Source organism: Scleropages formosus, chromosome 10, assembly GCF_900964775.1.
Source record: "Scleropages formosus chromosome 10, fSclFor1.1, whole genome shotgun sequence".
NCBI lineage: Eukaryota > Metazoa > Chordata > Actinopteri > Osteoglossiformes > Osteoglossidae > Scleropages > Scleropages formosus.
In genome coordinates this window covers 15,854,439-15,877,421 of record NC_041815.1, presented here as the reverse complement: position 1 = coordinate 15,877,421, position 22,983 = coordinate 15,854,439, and the positions used below count along the sequence as shown (strand labels likewise).

At 44.0% G+C, this 22,983-nt stretch overlaps 1 protein-coding gene across 2 annotated transcripts; it reads right to left on the bottom strand.

Moving 5' to 3' along the window:
- Positions 1-1,369: 1,369 nt before the first annotated feature.
- LOC108928755 (ubiquitin-associated and SH3 domain-containing protein B-like) lies at positions 1,370-22,237 on the bottom strand. 2 transcript variants are annotated; one of them, XM_018742840.2, is made up of 14 exons: positions 21,620-22,237; positions 12,185-12,238; positions 10,995-11,181; positions 9,304-9,502; positions 8,990-9,159; positions 7,236-7,444; positions 6,879-7,026; positions 6,615-6,735; positions 6,282-6,407; positions 5,300-5,392; positions 4,871-5,015; positions 4,547-4,653; positions 4,351-4,460; positions 1,370-3,760 (listed from the first exon to the last, which is right to left on the bottom strand). In XM_018742840.2, the coding sequence occupies exons 1-14, from the start codon at positions 21,745-21,747 to the stop codon at positions 3,623-3,625; spliced, it is 1,935 nt and encodes a 644-aa protein (XP_018598356.1). In that variant the 5' UTR covers positions 21,748-22,237; the 3' UTR covers positions 1,370-3,622. The 2 variants fall into 2 exon arrangements, with proteins under 2 accessions (XP_018598356.1, XP_018598357.1); XM_018742841.2 differs by having other exon boundaries at positions 6,282-6,404.
- Positions 22,238-22,983: the final 746 nt, after the last annotated feature.

The following is a 22,983-nucleotide window of genomic DNA, read 5'->3' as shown; positions in this document are numbered from 1 at the left end:
TTCCGGATAGGCTTCGCTGCGACCTCGGGCGGGACAAGCGGTAAACCAGGGAGTGACTCAGTGAGAGCTCATGTCATGAGTCATGGGACCCCGCATCGGCCGAACTGTACACAAATATATGTGGGAATGCGAGTGCCGGAATGGGACTGGGAGTCGGGTACCTTCAACCTTGGCTTAGGCTGTGCTAGACACGCTGTGCGGCAGCTCGCCACCCACTGCCTGTGCGCCAAGTTCGGGAGTATTTACAAGAAACTACACGGCCCGGGAAGGTTACCACCGTGTTTTAGTATTTCAATTCAGTCGTCACAGCAAAAAAAGTTTCACAGCATGCTTTGCTTGCGACTAAAAATGCGGTTTTTTTCTATAAATGATTTTACTCAAACGTGACGTGTCACCGAGTCTTCGTCGTGTTACGTTGGATCTGTGAAGACCAGTTTATTACCTCAACCTGTACATGATACAGCATCATCCATACCGTTATACACGCTGTGGAGTAAATTGAAGTTGACCTACCTGATTTGCGTTGAAGCTGTTATTTTTAATGACCGTTCAGAACCAGTTCCGTTTTTCACATATGTATTTCTGTCAGACACCTTTGTTTTAAGATTCTAGATTAGATGGAGATCGTGGCGATTTGCTCATTTTCTTTTCCTCAAAAATCTGTCTGGAGCGGTGCCGGTGGCCGACGTTTTTGTTTTAAACATATTTTTGAGGTTGTCAAATTATATAAGAAACGTATAACTCAAGTCTTGGTTTTTATAATGAATGCGCGTAACTCTACAGTAGGCTAGGACCTAGATACTTCCCGCTTTGCAATTTCGTCCCAAGTTTGACTCGACAAATATGTAAACGGTTTCCTCCACTTTTTCGCCAGTCGCAACGGACAGGCGCGTGACACTCTGCTTCCACCTCGTGGGCTCCCGGCATCACTACCCTCAGAGGGATGTAGTCTGTTGCTGGGGGGGGTCGAACGTTGTTTCAGTTCCGCTCATCCAATCGGTTCCTCGAAACCGGTCTTCTCGAGAGAAACCAGAACCAATAAAGTTCCGGGATTCTAATAGTTCCATAGACGTCGGTTATTAACCCGGATTGAGTGGAGCTCTGGGATTTGAACGGATTTCCAACGGGCCCCAAGTTTAATGAGGAGAACGCAACTCCATTGAATTACTTGATTTAACTCAGTTTTATATTAATATTTACATCGAGAATTCTGCATAAGATACTCTAAAGACATGCTAGGCTGTTATTAAAATCAAAATCTTGCCCCCAAGTTTTCTTGAAGGCAAACAGTCCCACGACCTGTGTGTAGCAGCTAACTTATAAATATAGTTTACATTTATTAACTTTTCTTCATAGCAAGTCAGGGTGTTAAGATACATATTTATTCACGCATTTCTACAGTTGGGTAATTTTTGGGATCAGAAGGGCACATCTCTACTCTGGGCTAGCTGCTGTTTATTATATCATTGATTGTTTATAACTGGTGTAATCCTGAGTTAATATTGTACAGAGAAACAGGACACATGCTGTCAACCATATTTGTATTGAGTTTGATTTTCGGTTTGAGTACAGGAAGTGTTTTAAATCAGTCACACACACACACACACACCCTTTATTGTAATAGTTACTGGGACACAACAGCACAAAGACACTGAAGTGACTGCAAAGCACTAAGCACACTCAGCTGTCCTTCCAACCCTCCGTTTCTCAAATATTTATCCGTTTTGCTGAAACACAAAGTTACACAGCTGGAGTCAGACAGTGCTAGCCCACAGTGCTAAAAGGAACAACTTCATTCCACACAAAAGAGGAAAGCGGTAAAAAACAGGCATGTACTTTAGTGGCAATTTTAAATTTCAGTAGTTTCATAGAAGTCACTATAACACTGTTACTGGTGTTCTGTAAACACTGCATGAATTATAGGTGGTGTTAGAATATTAACGAGACATTAAATGTCACCTCTTGCATTCCATATATAATGTATTGTAAATATATTGTAAAAACAAGAGTTTTATGGGTTTAAAATATCAGTATTGGCTCCATAACAAAGCATCAGCATCTTTGGGAAGAACAATAAGATTTGTTTTGACAATCATGATGTAACAAAAGCAATAACTGGAAACACAAAACTAGACAAGAGAGAAGGTATTATTCTCTACAATAGCATAGCTTGACAGCAGTACATCAAGAACATACAGCCACTCAGTCTTTCACCCTCAATAAAATACATAAACTGGCTGTACAGCACAGCCAACAGCTTCTTCATTGTGTCGCACACCACTCCCAGTAACAATAACATACGTCTGTACAAAACACCTCAGGCTTAGAGGTTGCAACCCGTCAGTATGGTCAGGGAAGACATTCTTTCTGAGGCAAACATCCAAACTGCGGTGTAACTGCTCATTTTTATACAGTGTTTTGGAATTTTCCGTAATGAAACTGCTCATGATTTCACTCGATTACATCAACTATTTAAATTCAGAAGAAATCATATTTCCTTGAAAACCCATGTGAGGACAAACAAAAACAATTACACTGACATGTTCTGCTGCAACAAAGACAGAATTGTGAGGCAGATAAGATGTGACAGAAAATATTGTGATCTAGGCAAACACTGCAACATGTAAAACATTGAATCCCTGAAGCCTGACACATAATATACTGCAAAAAAGTATATCTTCTGAAATGGTGCACCAGTGAAAGGTTTCTTTTGGCCAAATGTGACAAAAAAGTTCCAGCTTCACCATCTTAAAGCACGTAAGATCTACCCCTAACAAATTTTGACAGGATTTGACCACATATTTTCCTTCAAAGGTGCTTTTCATTTGTGCAAACCTCATTAATATTGTTACTTTGCTTTTGTTGCCTTATGCATTATTGCAATTGCTCCCACATAGTAAGATAAAAGAGTTATACGACAGCATGTGTGGCATCCCTTGAGCTCGGTCAAATGCTAAGTCATATTTTCTTCAGCCTCATCTCAAATACAAACCATAGCCAAATGTTTACACTGCCATTTGTGCTTTATGACATTATAAAATGGACTTGATGGTTTGTGCTGGAGGAAGAACAGATTTTGCTTTCCACAGCAGCAAAAAAAGCAAAATGGGCTTTTCCCGTTTTCCCTCAAGATGAGACCACATTATGTTTGTTTTGAGAGAGGATCATCAAGGGTCAAAAGAGCTCCACACAAGTGGGCCAAGGCCATGAAGGAATACACCGGCCACATAACACTACCTTTGTCATAACTGCCAGCTAGCACTTTAAAGGGTGCTTTAACTCCCAGCATTCAACATTTTGTGCAATGTGGTCTAAACACTGGAGATTAACAGGCTACAAACATCTCACTGAACCTGGCAAAGCAGCAACTGTGCTGTGTGTGTCCTGAGCTGCAGCTCTGCCCTAGCATGTGCACTTTGGATATCAAAACCCAGCCTAAGGTAAAATATGTATGCTACTGTCAAATCAGACCAAAAGGTATATAAATATGTATGTAAAGGTACGTATATAAATATAAAGAGCATGAAGGTCTGACTTGAGAGCACTGTCCATGTTTATGACAGATGGGTCATACAAGAGGTGGAGTTCCTAGGCTGGGCTTCAGACAGTAGGCATGACTGTCTCAGTCCTGCAGCAGGGTCTCTCTCCAGCTGAAGCTGTGGTTCGGGCCGTGTGTGAGTGGTAGGATGGGTGGGTCCACCAACTGCCACACCCCTGTGTCTCCCTTCTCTTCACATGCACAGAAGCCCAGATATGGAATCTAGGATGGGATTGGATAAAGCAGGGACACTACACATAAGCAAAAATCAATTCTGAATTCAACAAAAGTACAGCAGACAGGATGCCGATTTTATTAAATTACAAAAGCGTGAACAAAATGCAGCAAAAGTAAGAAGAAAAGAAATTGTGAACTAGAAAAAATCGTTAACCCACATCCTCTCACACCACCAGGCGGCACAGTGGAAAAGCGAGTAGCACTGCTATCTCACAGCACCTGGGTGGTGCAAGATGACGTGGGTTAGATCCCTGCTCAGTCTGTGTGGAGTTTGCATGTTCTCCCTGTGTCTGCGTGGGATTCCTCCGGGTGCTCCGGTTTCCTCCCACAGGCCAAAGACATGCTGTTCAGGTTCCCCCACAGTGTGCGAGTGTCACGGAGTGAGTCTGTTCCACTGATGTATGGATGAGTGCCCATTGTAAGCAGTGTATCTAGTAGTGTAAGTCACCACGGTGAATAAGGTGCGTGGGCTGATAACGCTACATAGTGTTTGTTGGAAGTCGCTTTGGAGAAAAGTTTCTGCTAAATAAATAAATGTAAATGTAATGTAAACTAGGGAAGGTCAACTCACACACCTTCCGGACCACTTGTACAAAGTCCTTAGCATTCTGGGGACTGAGACCCTGGATCTGACGAGTGCAAGCCTCTAAGGAAGAGGCATGTGCCACAATCAGCACAGCGTTTCCTGTAAAAAAGAAGATACAGGAAATATCAAAACATGCTATGCAGCAACAGAATCTTTTCACTTCACAGGCTCGTTGCAGCTCGTACCCATGTTCTTGCATTCCAACAGGATGTCCTTGGTGACCTGGAAGCTCCGGCTGATGTAGGTGTCATAGGACTCAGAGACACCTAACTTGCTAACTGGAATATGAGGTCTGTGGAGCAGAATGGTTCAAATTACTCCAAAACAGATCACTGTACTCTTCATGCATGCAGACTGGATTAGTTTGCTACAAAAACTGGTGCAAAATGCAGAAATACAAATATAAATGAGAATGCTTTCATCTGTAATGACAGCAACCAGGCACTGCATTCAGAGCTGGTACATGTGGCTCTCCTTTTCTGTAGGTCTGTGGATGGCCGTTTCATTACCTGTATGTTGTGTCTACACTCAGGTTGGCCGAAATAAGGTCAGAAGGTGGCATCCAAGCAGGCAAGGAGGACCCCGAGACCCATTTGGTCCATTCAAAAAGCCCCGGTTCAACCCGAATCTTCCTCCTGCCTTCCTGCTGCATACCTAGCAGAAGTGTTAAAGAAGGTAGAGACTACAGGAATGAGGGTAAGGAAACAGACAAAGCTAATGAACTGGATTTGTGGTTGTAAGGTTATGGTATCCAACCCAAAAAGAGGAAATACTGCTGCACCTTTTAGCTTAATAGCTTGACAAAAGATTCGGCAGTGTCTGAAACGAAATCACAAGCTACCCAAGTCACTGAGTAAAGCTGTATTGTGAATAAACAAGACAGTCATAAGAGATTCATTAGCAATGAGTGTAATATTGGAAAGTATATGGCTTTATACCTTTCAGGATGTTTTGAGCTGTCTGTACACATCGCAGGGATGGCGAGCAGTACACAAAGTCAATTGTCGTGTTACTCTCCAGTAAAGCCGCCCCTGTGGTGAGCAAAAGTGCATACATACAGATAACAGAATAGTAATGTTTTATATTTAAAAGAAAAATTAAAAAAAAAAGTATATTCCAACTCTTTCAAATTCCACACTGATCAGCATAATATCTCCCTAGCCACAAGTTGGATATTAGACTTACTGTTATCTGTATAACTGGTTCTCTGCTGTAGTTATTTTAATGTATATATTTCTTCCATTACTAAATATTCTTGCCCATTATTAAGAGTATAATAAGAAAAAATGGTAAGATAGCAGAAAAGATTTGATGTTTTAGAGCAACAAAGGGACATGGCGGGGGAAAGCAGTCTTACAATGGACACACACTTCATACTAAACAAAACATTAGCCAAAACAAAAACCAACTTTCCCAACCAATGCTGGCAAATGATTTCCTTATTTAAAAAAAAAAAAAAAAAAAAAAAAAAAAATATGAAGGTCTTCACTCATTATACAGAACTTTCCCAGGCAGCTGCATTTGTTCAAGCTAAGAGACACATTCATTTACTTATGCACACATTGTATTAGCAGAAAGAGAGAATTAGATGTAGATGCGTGATTAAGAACAGTTCATTTCTTTCCACCATATGAACTAATGTACATCGCACAAATAGCTGCATGAAACTTTATCCGAATACAGAGGAAATGGCGCCGCGAATGGCTGCCTCGGTGTGGAGCTCCACAGTTGTTTTATTGTTTATCTTCTCATCTGTCTTGTCACTGTCATTCTGTCTGTGTTGTGGAAGTCTCTGTCACCAAGTCAAATTCCTTGTATGTGTGAACATACTTGGCAATAAAGCTCGTTCTGATTCTGATTAAACTGCAATTGCTTTGCTAATATAAGTATACAAAACAAGTAAGGTTGTAGTGTACATACCCACAAGTCGGGCCTGCGTGGACCCGAACACGGTGATAGGGGCATCCTTGTCATAGTCGCGATACCCCCCAGCCCGCAGAGGGAGAGTCTGGGGCATGTTGAGGTTGGTGCGCACATAACGCCCTGCTGGGCAACAAAATCTGGTCTGAATTTTCTTGATCAATGATTAATGGCCATAAGGCAATTAGTTCTTCAAACATTTGTTGAAAGTTGGAACAAATCTCAAAAACAATAGCATGTCAATGAATAAGATGTTAGGTCCTCATGGGATTTACACTGAACACTAGAAGTATTATGACCAGTGATAATCCCCCACCACACCTACAGCTTTACCTTTTCCATCTAGGCACTGGGAGAGCCAATGTTTCCCAAAAACCACATCCATCCTCTCCCCATGGCGACAGACAAACAATGTTCGCTTCGGTAACTGGGACTGGCCAGTAACTCGCAATACCTGAGGGAGTCAATAAATTGTATGTTACCCTGCGGCAGCACACCTGTTTTACTACTTGTAATAGAGAAGCAGGCATGCTGAGATAATTGTCATTCTGAGTTCGAAGGTATATCTAACCCCCCATATATTCCCCTACCCTGTACCTGCATTGGATGACACACAACGCCAAGTTGGCGCTGACTGATGGAACCGGAATTGTCAATGAAAGGGCCGTCCAGCAGCCCATCGCAAACTTCATTACCCACAGATAACAAGCTAGAGGGGGGTGTACAGCTGAGGAAAGAGTGGGACCTGCAGAGGAGATGGCATTGATTGGGGGGTGGGGTTGGAAGTTAGAGCATACTTCTGAACACCTAAACTTCTGACTCCACATGTAGACATTTACCAGGATAAGTTCAAAGATGAGTTCCAAATAAACAACCAACTATCTGCAGTGTTTCACTCTATATAAATATTTCAGCAATATTGTGACTAGTGGATGGCTAAGGTCCAGGGCTCACCCGTGGAAGACCCAAGTGTCCGACTCATCAGCCCGGGCAACGTAGTTCTCAGGCAGCAAGCCAGACAGGCCAGTATTCAGAGAGGTGCCACAGACCCAGCCTTCGCTGGTGCTGCCTTGCTCCATGGTAGATATAAAGATAAAGTCACCAGGCACCAGTTCCAGCTCATCCTCATTCTGTGGCACATAGGGGTACATGACCCGCAGCGTCTACACACAGGGACGCAGTCAACAAGGGGCATGCAGGTTAGGAAAAGGGCTTTACAGTTGTACTGAATATTGTCATTCATTAAGGGACACAAGAAGAGAACTTGCGACGAATGCATTTACCACACAGCTGACAGCTCCGAGTTCTCCTCAACAGTGTCAATATCACTAAACTCCAGTACAGGCAGTCCCCAGATTACGAACGAGTTGCATTACTAAGTCTGTCTTTAAGTCGGATTTCCATGCAAGTTGGAACAGTTAGGTACGTTGCGCATCTAACATCAGTCAGTCAAATGTTTGTCTTAGTATACAGTGTACCTTTCTATGCATGAAAAACATTAAAGAAACACTTCCAGATATACTAAAACATCTTTAATATAACAATACAGTAGTAATAATAATGCAATGTAATGATGTAATAATAATTGTAACCACAGTATTTATAATAGAGAGGGAGGAAGAGGAGGAGAATGTGTATAAAAAACAAAGAAACTAATGTTTGCTTTTCTAGTGTTCATTGGCATTTCACCTTCTTCCGATCGCGTTATTAATTCCACCTTAGTTTCAATCATGATCATTTGTGTGTTACTGTATTTGGCTTTAATTTTTGTAAAAACAAAAAAAATTAAAGCCAAATACAGCAACACACACGAGACGCTTAACAGCAACATGGTCCATGATATACTGAGCAGGCAGGAGACAGAGGGGTGTGTGTGTGTGTGTGTGTGTGTGTGTGTGTGTGTGTGTGTGTATACCCAATCATGGAATCTTTGTCAGTACACAAGGGAGCAGGTGAGATTCGTGGTCGGGGACAGGCGTGGGTCGGTCGATGCACAAACGTAGGCCTTGGGGAAAATCCAATGTTGTAGTCGAGAAGGTGATGCAAGTGTTGGAAGCGGAAACGAGGGATTGAGGAGAAGGAGGTACTTGGAAGGATGGGTGGAGTGCCGTGGGTTCACTCGAGAGCACTAAAGAGATGGATTTCTCAGATGAGATTACGCAACCAGGGTGTGCAGGTGCGGCTTCTTTACATCCCGCTGCTCTGATTTCGGGCAGATGCGGACGTTCGGGGCGAGGTTGTGGGCGTGACAGTCCGACTGAAAAGAAGGAAGTCTGTCCTACCACGGGCTCATGCGCCCACAAGCCGACAGCCGCTGTAGATGCGCAATGTTTTCATGTGCATTGCAAAGTAGAGCTTGTTATTTCAAATCATTGTATGTAATTTGAATTTTTAAAATAATAGGCTTTACATTTATTCATTTAGCAGATGCTTTTCTCCAAAGTGACGTACATGTCATAGAAAATACAGTGTGTATTACATTAGCAGAAAAAGAGACACATACGCAGAAGCGTGATTCTTAAGTGCAGTTTGTTTCTTTCCACGATATGAACCGATGTTCATCACACAAGTAGCTACATAAAACTTTTTTTTTTTTTTAAGAAAACATGGGGTGGTTCGTAATGACAGGTTGTACACAAGTCAGATGTTCCTAACCCAGGGGACTGCCTGTAAATCTATCTGTAGCAGACAGGTGAAGAGGAGCATACCTCATGACTGGCAAATCTGATATCCCGGGAAAGAAGGACAGCCAGCCAGTCGCAGCTCAGAGACACTTCAATTCCCTTTGCTAGCTTCTCCAGGGAGGACAAATGACTGGGCTGGAACTGGTAGGCCAAGGTAACATGGAGCTGCTTTTTATGAGGCTCCACATGGACATCTGTAGGCAGAAGAAAAGAAGCTTCTACTACCATAGTACTGAACTGTAGTACAGCACGCTGGGCGTTGGAGTCAGCGATAATGCCATGCTGCCTGTGTGCAATGGACGAGGAGTCTGTGTGCTCTACCGGAGCCCTCTTCTCACCTGCTTGTGTGGCAGCCTCCAAGGAGAAGTCAGCTGCAAACTTCTTCAGCACCTCAGCAACCTGCTCTTCCACAAAGAGGCCAATAAAGCTGGAGGAGGTGTAGAGCTCCAGAGGGAGCAGGCTGGGGAAACGACCTCTCCACTGGCCCACAGTGGTCTCCAGGGCCTCACACAGAGCCTCCACCTTTGTGTCTGCGCACTGGCAGAGCATTGGGAAAATTGACACACACATATGGTACAGATACTCACTGATGTGCAGCACAGTTGGACAGTGGCATTCAGTACAGTGCCATTGTAATACACAACACAGACCTGTCCTGGAATTGGAATACAGTAACCCTCAACATATGAGTTTTCAACTTACAAACTTTTTCTATAAATATAGGCTACAATATATATGCAAATTTATGGTGGGCTGTATGTTCTGTTTCTTGTCAAATTTCCAAGTGACAAGTTCAGCAACTTTAATAGAGGTGGAATTTCCACCAATTGCAAGTATGCCCAGCAATCTCAGAAGTCTCAGCAGTTCCATTTCTATCACTGCAGCATGTTTCATTCGGGCGATTTTGTTTTAATTTATTAACTGGATAATGTTTTGTCTAAAAAGTTCTGTTTGGGTGATAAGAAAAGCCCAGTTAGCAGAAAAAAGTAAAACTTAACTCATTTCATAAACGTAAGTGTTTCTTCAGTCTTTTCTATCAGACTTACAATACTGTATTTTGTGCTGTTTGCAACTGGTATTTTTCATAACCTAAAATCTCTCTCACCCTCTTCTCTATCCTCTGTTGCACTTTCCTCTTTCCCTTCTGCTGCAAAATTCTCTGAGCTGTCCACAGACAATCATCCCCCTCCACCTGTCTCAACTGGTGTCCCACAGGGGTCGGTATTAGGCCCCCTACTCTTCTCAATCTACACCTCTTCACCTCAGCCCTTTCATCGCCTCCTACAGATTCACCTACCGCTGCTACTCCAACAATACCCAACTCTTCATCTCTTTACCTCCGGAGAATCTCTCTCTACATTTAAGAAGAGTCTCAAAGCACCTCTTTAGGACTCACTTCTCCCCTGATCTTGTAAGTTCATGATAAACATGTACACGCCTGTTATATTTAATAATTTTTAATAAAAATTTGTTTAAAAATGGAAAAGCCTATATGCAGCTACTCATGTAAAGTATACTGGTTCATATGGTGATATATGGCAAAGATTGTACTCAAGAATCACATCTGCATCAACACCTCTTCTGTTGATATAATGCACTTTTTGTACTGTTCTCTAAGCTGTAATTCACTTTGGAGAAAAGCATCTGCTGAAAAAATAAATGCAAATGTAATAATTTTAACTGTACCAATTTGAGAGAGGTTGTACCTCACTCACCTAAATGAACAGACTTGGTTGCACAATGAATTTAGGGTGCGAATGACAAGTGCACGCTTATATGCATGTATACTATCGGCAAGTCCGCTGCTTTGGTTGGTCGGTTCAGTCCAAAAAAAAAAAAAAAATCCTCAACTTTCCCAGTTACCACCACAGCACTGATTCTATACTAAGAATGCTTTACTTTCCCCCAACCTTCAGAGCTACTCATTTTTTGAACAGTTACACAGATTGTAAGCCTGTGTGCGCAAACAGTCCCAGGAGAGGACAGATGTCTAGGTGGGCAGGTGAAGACAGTTCCTTTGGGGTCTCACCATGAAGAACTGGCAGAGCGTGATGTGGGGAAAGATGTTATGTGCCTTGTTCTTGCCGCAAGTGAGGCGCGACTGCTGCCAGAAGTGAGACAGCTGATGCAGCAGGGGTCCACTGGGCCGCAGGTACAGTACAAACTCCCGGGGCAAGGGGTCATCCAGAAATGGGTCATCTACATGAGAGAAGAGCCTGGGTGCAGAATCAGCAACAACAATACATAAGTCATTGTTTTGTTGGCATGTGCCCAAAGTGAGTTACTATTCCACATAGTTGTAGAGTTTTGCATTTTTACTGGAGCAACAAAGGTCAAATTGACAAATTAACTGTGTTTTAGAATCAGTGTTTGCATCCAACTCTCTCCTTCGGTTGATGTAATGCACTTTTTTTTTTTTGTTGAGATGTATGTCACCTTGGAGAAAAGCATCTGCTAAATGAATACACACAGATGTAAGTGAGATGTTAGAACCCCACAAATTTTTTACAATGCATTCTCATGGTGGTGTGGCTGTAAGCCACCCTAGGAGGGTTAGTGCAGCCACCAACAGTTGAACCTGCAGTGGCTTATTTTCTCTCCCAGTTTCTATGTGGTTTGTTTTCTTTTCCTCAGTATTCAGCTTTCTTCAAAATACCGTATCACGTTTATTCATTTAGCTGATGGTTTTCTCCAAAGGGACTTAGAATGTTGTTGTACAAAAAAATTATATACCCATTAGTACACATCAGTAATGATTTTTTTACTCAATGCACTCAAGGTAAGAATTTTCATCAACAACTCTAGAGCAGGATGTAAGATATGAACTTACAACATCTGAGTCCAACGGCAATAGCTGTAAGCACAACGCTAGCCGTTGCTCCTAGTACATCAGCACACAAGCCTCTTTATTTATTTTGACTCATACCGCGCATGTTAACTGTGCATGCTCCATTGTTCAGCTCTCTGCGACACTGGCACTGTTGAAAAGACTGATTTATGAAAAAAAAAATTAATTACCCCCTGGGTTTTCTCCTTCTGCTCATCATTGCAGCAGGGGGAAGCAGTAGCACTGAAAAAACCACAGCTTTTAGGTCAGTGGTTTTTGGGCTTGAGTTGTGACGTTCAGTCAGTTTATAGATAATCTGTATGTTACGTATGTTTTCTGTACGTGCGTCCATCTGCGCATCAACGGGGAAAGTTGTGTGCATGTGTACTCACCAGTCACAGGCGGCCTGCACACTCCTCCCCCCCGTGGACACCAGAGCTTTCAGGCTGGAGGAAACATAAGAAGACGTCAGTAGGCATAAGAAGACGGAAGAAAACAGAAGGGTGTTAGAAGTGTGCACCCAAGGCTTGCTGTAGATGTCTCTGCACGGTCAATTACAGCAAGCATGGTCAGTTCTCCTCATCTACATATCTCATCAAACAAAGCAGCAGAGCCCTCCTTCAGGCTACTTGGTCGTCTCTGTGCAAGAACTTATCATGCCAAATCAACTTTTTTTCTTTCCTCGAACGCAGCAGTTTCACATGTAACCTCCAAAATATACATACACACACACACACACACACACACACACCTACTCAATACTATATATACAGATGCACACAAGCAAACACATGCATTAGCTCCAATCGCTCACATTCAGACACATGCATGCTGGCTACTTCTCTCACAGACACACTCAGCTGTGCTGTCCACCGGTACAACATGGGACCATCAGGGTGTCTGGGAGTGTGGAGGAGAGCCACTAACCTCTTTTGATAAAGAAAAACGGGAAGAAAAGCATGGTTAACAAAACCCTGTGGCTTCTCTCCCTCCCACTCTTTCTCACCCACACACACACACACACACACACTCACAGAGATAAAGACACAGATGCACTTCTGCAACTCTCTCCATCTACATGCAGCCTCACATAATCACACACTCAAATTTTTACACAACCATCGACTGCCCACACACACACACACACACACACACACAGAATCACACTCCCACTCACAGAATCACACTCCCACTCACACACTGGTGGACACACATTGTTTGTTCTACTGGAAACAAAACTCTAGTGAGGCTCACACACCCAGCCCAGTACATTCAGGCTAATGTAGCACAGATAAAAATGTGCTTTTCTTCCACACCATTTGACGCCTGGCACTGTTCTTAATGAGCAGGGTGGGGGGTGGGGGGGGGGAGTCAATTAAATTACTCATAATGAGTCCTCTGAATCTAATTTCTGTCTTCTTAACAAAGACCTAAATAACAAATTCAACGTTCCACTCGAGGGACCAAACATCAGCCTTTCTCTAGAGGGATGCGCGTCAAAGAACTACTGAACTATTTATTCGTTGCTAGCCGTCCAGGCAAAATGCACCCCCATTTTATCCACGCACACAGTGAGACACTACTGTGCTGTTCGTGGCACTTTGGCGTAGCTCCCAAGCTACGGGTTGAGACGTGGGTTCAAACCCGGCTCGATTTCTGTTCTTGCCGTGTTCACTTGGGTTTGACCCACGCTCTCCGGTTTCCTTCAACAGTCCAGACATGCGTTTGAGATAAATCGGAGACTCTAAATACTGCACCTTCATAAGACAATGTACTTTAAGGCCACTGGAGGAATTCTGGTTCGGTACCAATCAGGGCCTGAGCACGACAGCACAAAGCTTGAGGGGAGAAAAGAAGGTGAGATGTGCCAGGGCCAATTTCAACCATAAGCAGGGTGGGGAATTCACAGCTACTGCAGTCTATAGGTGTGCGCATGTGTTTGCCTGTGCAGTGTGTAAATTGCTGTCTGGGTATGCGTTTCTGTGATTTTCAATCACACAAATCCAGACGTAATCCAAGACCCCACTCAGCCTTGCTTGTGCGTCCCTAATCCATTGCCCGTGTGACAATAACAGAGCACCGTTTTTTTTTTTTTTATTATCACCCCAGTGCATCTGCTTGTAGAGCCACATTGATTCATGAGAGAAAGAGAGATGAGAGAAAAGAGGCTTATTGACAGGTGCTGACTCACTTCCTCCATTAGCAGGAGCACACCCAACGCTTGCCCTTGGAGGGAGAATGGAGCTTCACATAATGTGACCGTTATTGATATGACAGAGTGCTGCTCATCTTTCACAAGGCACCCATTGTGACTCTATCCCAGCCCACCCGCCATGTGGGACTGCTCTGCAACACATCCGCATCTGGGCTTGTCCACTTGGGCCAAGAGCAGCGTGGGTGGGAAAAACTATCAGGAACTGGCCACCATGGAAGGGTCCCAGATACCATCACCTCTGACCTAATGCGGTTTGACCAGTGTTTTCACTCCCGTGGCTCCCACGTTCGGCCTTGCTCCCACACTCTCAAAGAACTCGAGCATGTGGACAAGACAGGCGGGGAAGGGTCCTCCAGATACAGATACCTGTGGGACACCAGCTGTTCAACAACTTGTGAACAGCACATGCAGGCCCACCCACAACCGTTCAACAGCGTCATGCTGTCACTGGAAAATGTTGAGAAACACGAAGACATTCCCCCCCTTACCCCTACATTAAACATCTGGGTTCACCCCACAAAGTTACAGACAAACCAGAAAGAGACACTCTCTTGCATGACTAATACACCGATGAACCCTCTATGTGTGCATGCATTGCACAGGGTTTGTCATATTTCCCCCCTCTACAATGGGCCACGTTCATTGCATTCCCCACCTCCTGCACCATACCAGGTGGGTAATTAACCACGTGGCTCTCAATCCTGAGGAACTGTGTCATCTCTCTCGCGACTCACAGATGTCCTTCAGAGAAGCAATTTCCCAGCAGTTAATTATGTAGCAGACCTTTTTCCAGTGGGATTTTCTTGCTGAAACAGTTCAATTTATGCCACACTTCCAATACTACATCTACGTGATCCCAGCCTGGACTGTTAATCTTCAACACTTCTGATGCAAGTCTTGCATTACCCATATTAACGTGCTTTAGGTCACAGCTTCCGTATCAGGCTGACGGGGGACTGACAAAGCAACATTTTTCGACCGGCCACAGGAAGTGCTGAGGACACCCAATTCGAGCATAAAACCACGCACAGACATGCTAGCGGTGCTTGGATGAAGCAACCGCTTACATCTGCTCCTGCAAGAAAGTCATTTGTCCAGATGTCTGTTAACCAGCATTCTTACTCGTTTGGTTTTACAACAAGGCAAAGGCTAATAGTAGTACTGGTGCCAACGCAGATACTGACAGGGGAAATACAAAGTGCTTTGTTCACCTTCCCTTCTTGTGTAAAACATGAGATCTACAGGTCAGGGCTACGATGTCCTGATTCTTGAGTAATACAGGTAAGACGGCATGAAAGGGGTGAGCGCACCATCGAAGGTAACGGACAAATCAATAAACTGGTTTCATGGAAGGGCTGCAAAAACAAACAAGAGCTTCTGAGAAAAAAACCCAACCAATCATTGGGCAGGTTAACATTGGGTGGCACGGTGGCTCAGCAAGTAGCGCTGCTGTCTCACAGCACCTGGGTGGTGTGAGAGAATGTGGGTTCAATCCCTGCTCAGTCTGCATGTTCTCCCTGTGTCTGTGGGGGTTTTCTATGGGTGCTCTGGTTTCCTTCCAAAGACATGCTGTTCAGATTCCCCCATAGTGTGTGTGAGTGTCATGGAGTGAGCATGTTTCACTGATATATGGATGAGTGACCCAGTGTAAGTAGTGTATCTAGCAGTGTAAATGACCTTGGTGAATAAGGTATGTGGGCTAATAACACTACATAGAGTTCATTGGAAGTCGCTTTGGAGAAAAGCATCTGTTAAGTGAATAAATGAGAAGCAAAAATATTTGGACAGAATTCCAACCAATAAAAGGACAGATTTTGTTTACTGTTAATTTTACTGGAACATTTTTCAGAGCCACTGGATGAAGGCTAGAAAAGTTGTCACAGTGAGGTAAATATTTTCAACTGGAGAGTGAAAATAACATTGCTAATAGAATAAAATCTCAACACATACAAACTCTTATGGGAAATATGTTATGGCAAAAAAAAAAGTGTTGCAAAAGCACCCAATATTTGCTTCACTTGCTCCAAATTCATTTACAGGATTACTTCAGTCTGCGTGATCTTAGCTGCAGGCAGAATAGCGGTTAGGAGAGCTTCACAAATGTCATCAAAAAGTCCCCAATGGGGCCTTAGCAGTCGCTTTTCCTTGTTCGTTTTGTCTTCGCAGAACTTGAAGCTCAGTGTAGGGCCACACTACCATTGCATTAAGACACATCACAGCTATTTCTACCGCTACCACAGTCAAAAAAAATAATAGCAAATAATACAAATAACGCCAAACATTTCACAACCTGTCTCGGGCTACTTGTATCGGGGGATGCAGCGGGAACAATTTCAATCTGGGGTGTGACTCTTCAGTTCTATTCACGGAAGGCAGTGTTTATACTCGGAGAGCTCGTTTTCAGTCGCACCGAATGAGTACGAGGGAGCTGCATTTCCTCCCCGGCCGTCAGAGCGCCGATACCCTCCTCTTTTCCTGTTCCAAACCACAGCTCCCAAAGCCTTTTGTTTCACACAGCCTGACAGGGAGACAGGGAGGAGCACACAGTCCATTGCATCAAAGTCAGGAGAGACTCAGAAAGAGAGACAAGGAGGGATACACAGAGAGAGGCAGAGAAAGGAGGGTGGTAGTGATAAAGACGATGTAGAAGGACAGCGATAGAGAAAGTGAGCTGAGAACCGACCACTACATACAGCGAGAAGCTTAAGTAGTTGGAGAATGAAATAAAATTGGTTATTTCTGCTGCATACTTATGAAACTTATATTTCAGATCATTTACATTCATTCATTTCACTGAAAGATTTCTCCAAAGTAATTTATAGCGTTAAGATACTTACAATTATTTACCAGCTGGGTAATTTTAATGGAGCAATTTAGGGTAAAGTACCTTGCCCAAGGGTACTACAGCTGGAGGTAGAATTCAAACCTGCGACCTTTGGGTCCAAAGGCAGCAGTTCTAACTATTGTGCTACCAGCTGCCCCTGCAGAAGATGAATATGAGGCTGAAGTACAGATGTTAGCTTTTATTTCTGGGTGATGTTTTTCATACAGGTTAAGCTGTGTTGGAACAATGTCACTTGTTGCGTTTAGTCCCCTGGTTACAGCTCATCATATGTGTCGGGACAAATAGGTGACAAGCGTTTCCAAATGCTCAAGTGCTCTTGTTCCCTTTTTTGTGAACCCTAAAGTAACAGGCAAAGAAAATCACCCAAAGTGTAGGGCTGAAAGTATCACGATTCACCACTCACAGAAGACGGAGACAACAAATACGTTTCATTAGCACAAAGAACAGAAAAGCCAAACTGCAATTTGCAAAGATGTGCAAAATGAGCAATGAAGAGTTTCATGCACAGATGCGACGAAGATCAACCTTTATCAACGTGATGGAAAGGGAAAAGTGTGGATAAAGTGAGGTTCTGCAAATGATCCCAATATTTACGCTCAGATGAGACATTGCTCCAACTTGGTTTAAACTGCATGAAAAACATTGCCTAGAAATAACAGCTGACACTATTTCCCATGAAAAGATGAATAAGAGGTCAAAGTACAAACTTCATGAGCACGGAACAAAAATAACCAATTTTACTTCACCGTCTGGATGCCGCATATTTGTAAAACCCAAGTTTTAAGCATTTACGTTTGTTCATGAGTAGATATCACAGTACAGGACACTGGTTCATAAGAGAGAAGAATAAAACATGAAAGATTTAGTGCAACTTTTCAACTATTTAATGACATAGCAGTTCAAGACAGACATGACTAGCATGTGGAAGGTAACCACTCCCAAAACTATCATTACGGCACTGTACTGCAAAAAACACTACAATAATTCAACTAAAAGTGGAAAAAAATCCCATCTGACACACGTGTTATGTATATTTGACAAAAATCGAGCATAGTGGGTGGATATGAAACTGATAAACTTCTAAAATAAGCTGACATCTGCCTTCGGAATGAGCGTAGAGCCTTGGAATTAGTTAAACTCCGCTGAAGCCTCACTGTTGTGGAAAGACCTTGTAGACCAGATAATTAGTGATCTCAGGGGGTGATCCTACTTATGCACATTTGTTTTCATAATTCTGTTTATTTAAACAATTATCTAGTTACTTAGCTATTTTCAACTGTGTCTTCCACTTCTCCATATTCTTTTCCCTTGAGGTTCTACTGGGAAGGACTGATGTTTATATGAAAAATTTCTACATGAAACTTTATAAGAACAAGCTGACAGATACATGTACACTATAGAAGACAGTTTATCACTGAATTCATGTAGCCCCTTCTGTGTCTGTGGCTTCGCATAGAAGAAGAAGAAAAAAAAAAAAAAACCCAACGGACAAAGATATTTTACCACCATCTTTGTGACTATTTTAAACAGTATATTCTCCTCTCCTCTTCTAACAAATACACATATACAACTATTCATGGTAACCTGAGTAAGAGTATCAGAATTTATTATGCTGATCAATATTTGGATTTCAAGACGTCGCCGTAATGTCTTTCATTCACAATTACCTCATAAACACCACCACAGACAGCCACAGGGAAGCCGGTGGGTTAGTTTTAAATGAGAAACATTTAAAACACTGCAATTACATTTTCCTGCAATGTAGAACCTTTAAGCCACCCAAACAACCTCTGCTCAATCACAGTGAAACTGCAGTATGGAACAACTTGCTGACTATGACCTCCTTGGTCAAAGATGAACTTCAAAGATGAGTTCACATTGACACTGAGGAACGCAGTTTTATAACACAAGCATTAAAAAAAAAAAAGCTCATTGCTGCCTGTTATAAACTGAATGAAGGAAGTTGGTTTGCAGAATGGAGTTGACGCAGAATAGAGCCCCGAAAGTGTTTGTGCGGCTGATAAACCAAATCGCTCGCACACGCTGTGGAGACGGCCGCCCACCAGTTGTCCCAAGGTGGTACGCAGTCCCGGAGACCAAACAACCGCCGTCACCACAAAGGCTCCCCATAGCTATCAGCGTTAACAGAGGTACATTGGGAAAAGATGCAAACTACCCTCGCAGTAAACGGTTCAAATAAAAGCTAGTAAGGAAAAGGGGCGAATCCCACTCTGGAAGGCTGAAATGACCATGGTGCCGTTTCCAAAGCTTTCATGGTTTGGGAGCCAATAATAGTCCACCTCAGCCGCTAAGGGCAGCGTTCAAGTAATCTGCCATGCCCAGAATTGGGACGAAACGACACAAATTTATAGGCAAGCCGGCTCCCTGGGTCACAAGGATCAGAGATAACACGAAACTGGGCCCCGAAGCCAAACGAACGAGAGGAATTTCCCCATGGCACCGAGATGCGCATCAGACGCAACACAAGCGGCCACTGTGCTTTGGATGCAGATAAGTGGAGCGTTGGACTGTGACTCCGACACAGGCAGCTGCATAGAGCGCAGCTTTCCCACAGCCACGCGTCTGCTTGCCAGACAGCAACACCCAAACACAGACCCTGGGGAACACATTCACAGTTACTTCATTCTTCTAGGTAAGTGTGCTTTTGTGTCTCCAGCACTTTCCATATGTCAAGGCTGCACTCTCTTTTTCTCTCTCGCTCGCTCGCTCACACACACACACACACACACACACACACACACACACACACACACACACTTCAGTTTGCACAGGCTATCCTGACACAACCCACAGGGTGATACTCATTATTCTGCAATTTAATAGCCCGAAGAAGAATATCAAGAACAAGAGGAATGGCTGACGCACAGACAAAATTATATGTATTATATATTATCATTGTTATTCGCTATAAATCATAATGGATCATTAATATTTGAACATCACATGAAAAACATTAACCATTGTAATATGCTGTTATATATAGTGAGGGTGTATCTGCGAGTGTGAATCTGAGGGCATTTCTGTGTCTCTCCCCATCGGTGAGATTCTTCAATTTAATCCCAGCCCTTCACAGACATCCATGAGCATGGATGCATTAATGATTAAAATGCCCTTGAGCAGAACCAAAGTGTTGGTCTAGAGTTACAGCAGGTCAGTTCTATGAAGACCAGTGCAAAGAGAGAAGGTTGCGAATGTCTATGATACAGCCAGACAGCAATGGGGTTGTTTCAAAATACTTGTGGTTTCACATGTAGAAAGTCTGTACGTGTCACAGGGACCAATTCTAAATTACCCACAACAGCATCCTTTGCATAAAAAAATAATTTAAAAGAAAACCCTTCACTACCCTGGGAACACAGGCAGCCCTTTCAGCATCAACATATCCCAGAATTCCCCACTTCAGCACCACACCGCAAGCCGACGTACCCAGAGGAAACCCCGGAGGTAGGCTTGACGATGGAAAAGAGGAGTCGCCGTATGAATCACCGCACTGTTCTACAGGGGACCGGTAATCAACGGCCCACAAACGGCGAGGCCCGCAACACCGAGGGGAGATCTTCCGAGGAGATAGTCACCACTCAGGTGCCAGAATCCCTCAGATGTCATTCTTGTAGGAATTAAATTGACTGAAATCAGCCTTTTGCTCAAGCTGCAGTTAAACAAAGGAAAAGCAGGGAGGTGGAATGTATACGGTGAAAAATTACGGAAGCACTGATAATGTACATTCCTGACAGCACGCAGCGCACAACAGATCCTGGGTCCAGGCCGCACAGCCTCTTTCACAAGTCACCAAGTGGGCAAGGTGCTCAGGTTTCCTTTCACACTGTCAGTTAATGCAAAGGCTGTTTGCCACATATGGAACATTCGCTGTTTTTAAGAGGAAAATGTGCTCTTTTTTTTCTTTAAACTGACACAGAACGGGGGGGGGGGGGGTGCGGTGGCGCAGTGGGTTGGACCACGGTCCTGCTTTCCGGTGGGTCTGGGGTTCGAGTCCCGCTTGGGGTGCCTTGCGATGGACTGGCGTCCTGTCCTGGGTGTGTCCCCTCCCCCTCCGGCCTTGCGCCCTGTGTTACCGGGTAGGCTCCGGTTCCCCCGTGACCCTGTATGGGACAAGTGGTTCTGAAAATGTGTGTGTGTGTGTGTGTGACACAGAACGGACTCTGCAGAGTTTACAAAAATCCCAAACAGCTTCTCTGTTAAGAAAATAAAGTGCACATATGTGAAAATCCTTTAATTAAGAACAAAAGAGAGAATGGAGGTACAGCTGACAGCAGCACCGAGGTCCCGGCGTCCAGCTCGGAACCGGAACCTTGTCCAACACCCTCCCTCCGCGGTGGTCCGATGAAGATGCGCTCCACGTGTAGGAGAGTGTGTGAAGACTCACTGGTTGGGGGGATCAGGTGTTTGTGGTGCACAGCAGAGCAGGCAGAGCCCAGCTATTGAGCTAAAGGCTTCATCATTCATGATGGACACCGATGGGTCGATGGATGTGGGCAGCATCACCAGCATCATCTCATCTGTCACTAAACAATTCAAACTAAAAAAGTGACTCGTACATCATCTTCCACCGACCTGTCTCTATTTCACAGTTATTCTCCAACAACATGTCATAAGTGCTGAGTACACTGTTACACAGTGCAGCTCAGTCCAGTAGAGCAGCACCCAGAGAGTGTGTGTGTGTGTGTGTCCGTCCACTACTAGTCTAGAGACAGGCCAATGAGCGACCCTGCGGACCGGGCTACTCACGCTCTGTCTTTCGGGAAGCCCATGGACAGCAGCAGCTCCAGGTTCGCTCCCTGTTTCAGGGCTCCAGGCCGGCTCTGCCGGAGCCTCCGCGGAGGGACTCCGGAGAGAAGGTCCTCCTTGGCTGCCATGGCTCACGACACGAGTCCCTCCTTCGCTCAGCAGCAGCAGCAGCAGCAGGACGCCGTGGTGGAGAACCGCAGACATCCGTGAGACATGATCACGATCATCATGCTCAGCTACGTGAACGGCAGACTCCTGTTTCAGTGCGCTCTCTTACAGCACACACACCGCTTCACTCACTGCCGCCCCGAAAACGTACAAAAAAAAAAACCGCGTGCGACACAGTGTCAACTGGGCTCTGTGACTGTGTGTGTGTTTACACACGTACACGCCGCGCTTCCTGGCTGATCATCAGCCTGATGTGGACCGCATCGATCGATCAAGTCATCGCCGCGCACAAGCCTCGGTACCTCCGCTCCCACGTCACTTTTTCACTCTTCCGACATAGTGGCGTCACTCTTTCCTGGAGTGAACCAGACCCTCTCCGTCCTTCCCACCCCCTCGCAAACGCGCACGTCTGTCCTGGAATTAATGGTCCGTTTGGCAACATTGCATCTGACCAACGATGTACTGATGAATGGATTATGATGGACGGTACGCTCCACCTATCAGCAAAAGAATTTAGCTAAACGCCTAGGAGCAGCTCCCGCCCTCTTTTAAAGGCACAGGCAGTGCTTTCAGAAATTTTGTTCATAAAATATTCTTCACGCTAATGTGTACTTCTGATTTTTTTCTTATGAACACACATTCAGTATTCTTTATTTTTATGCTTTTACATTATCTCTGATATAGCTGCCATATTGTCAGATTGGTACTGTTAGTACTTTTATTTGAAAAATGTCTACTATTTATTTGCATTCTTTTATACTTGCTATGTTTATTCATTTAGCAGACGCTTCTCTCCAAAGCGACCTACAATGATTAATAATTAGTATTTAGGCGACTTAGAATGCTATACACTGCACACCCTACAGTTATTACCATATTTATACAGCAATGTAATGCAAGAGTGACATATCAGGGGGAATTTCACATTCCCCAGTTACTCTGAAACACACCTCTTTGGACTGTGGGAGGAAACAAGAGCACCCAGAGGGGAAACTGGTAATCCAAGGGGAGCATGCGAATTCCACACAGACAGAGAAGATTGAAATCCAAATCAGAATGCATAGCCCAGGTGATTTGAGTCACAAGCACTACCTCCTAACCCACCTTATTGTCTCTATGTTATATTCCACTTTTTAGTGCTTTCACTGCTTTGTTGTATGCATGCTGCTGTAGCCATGTGCAATTTCCTTGCGGAT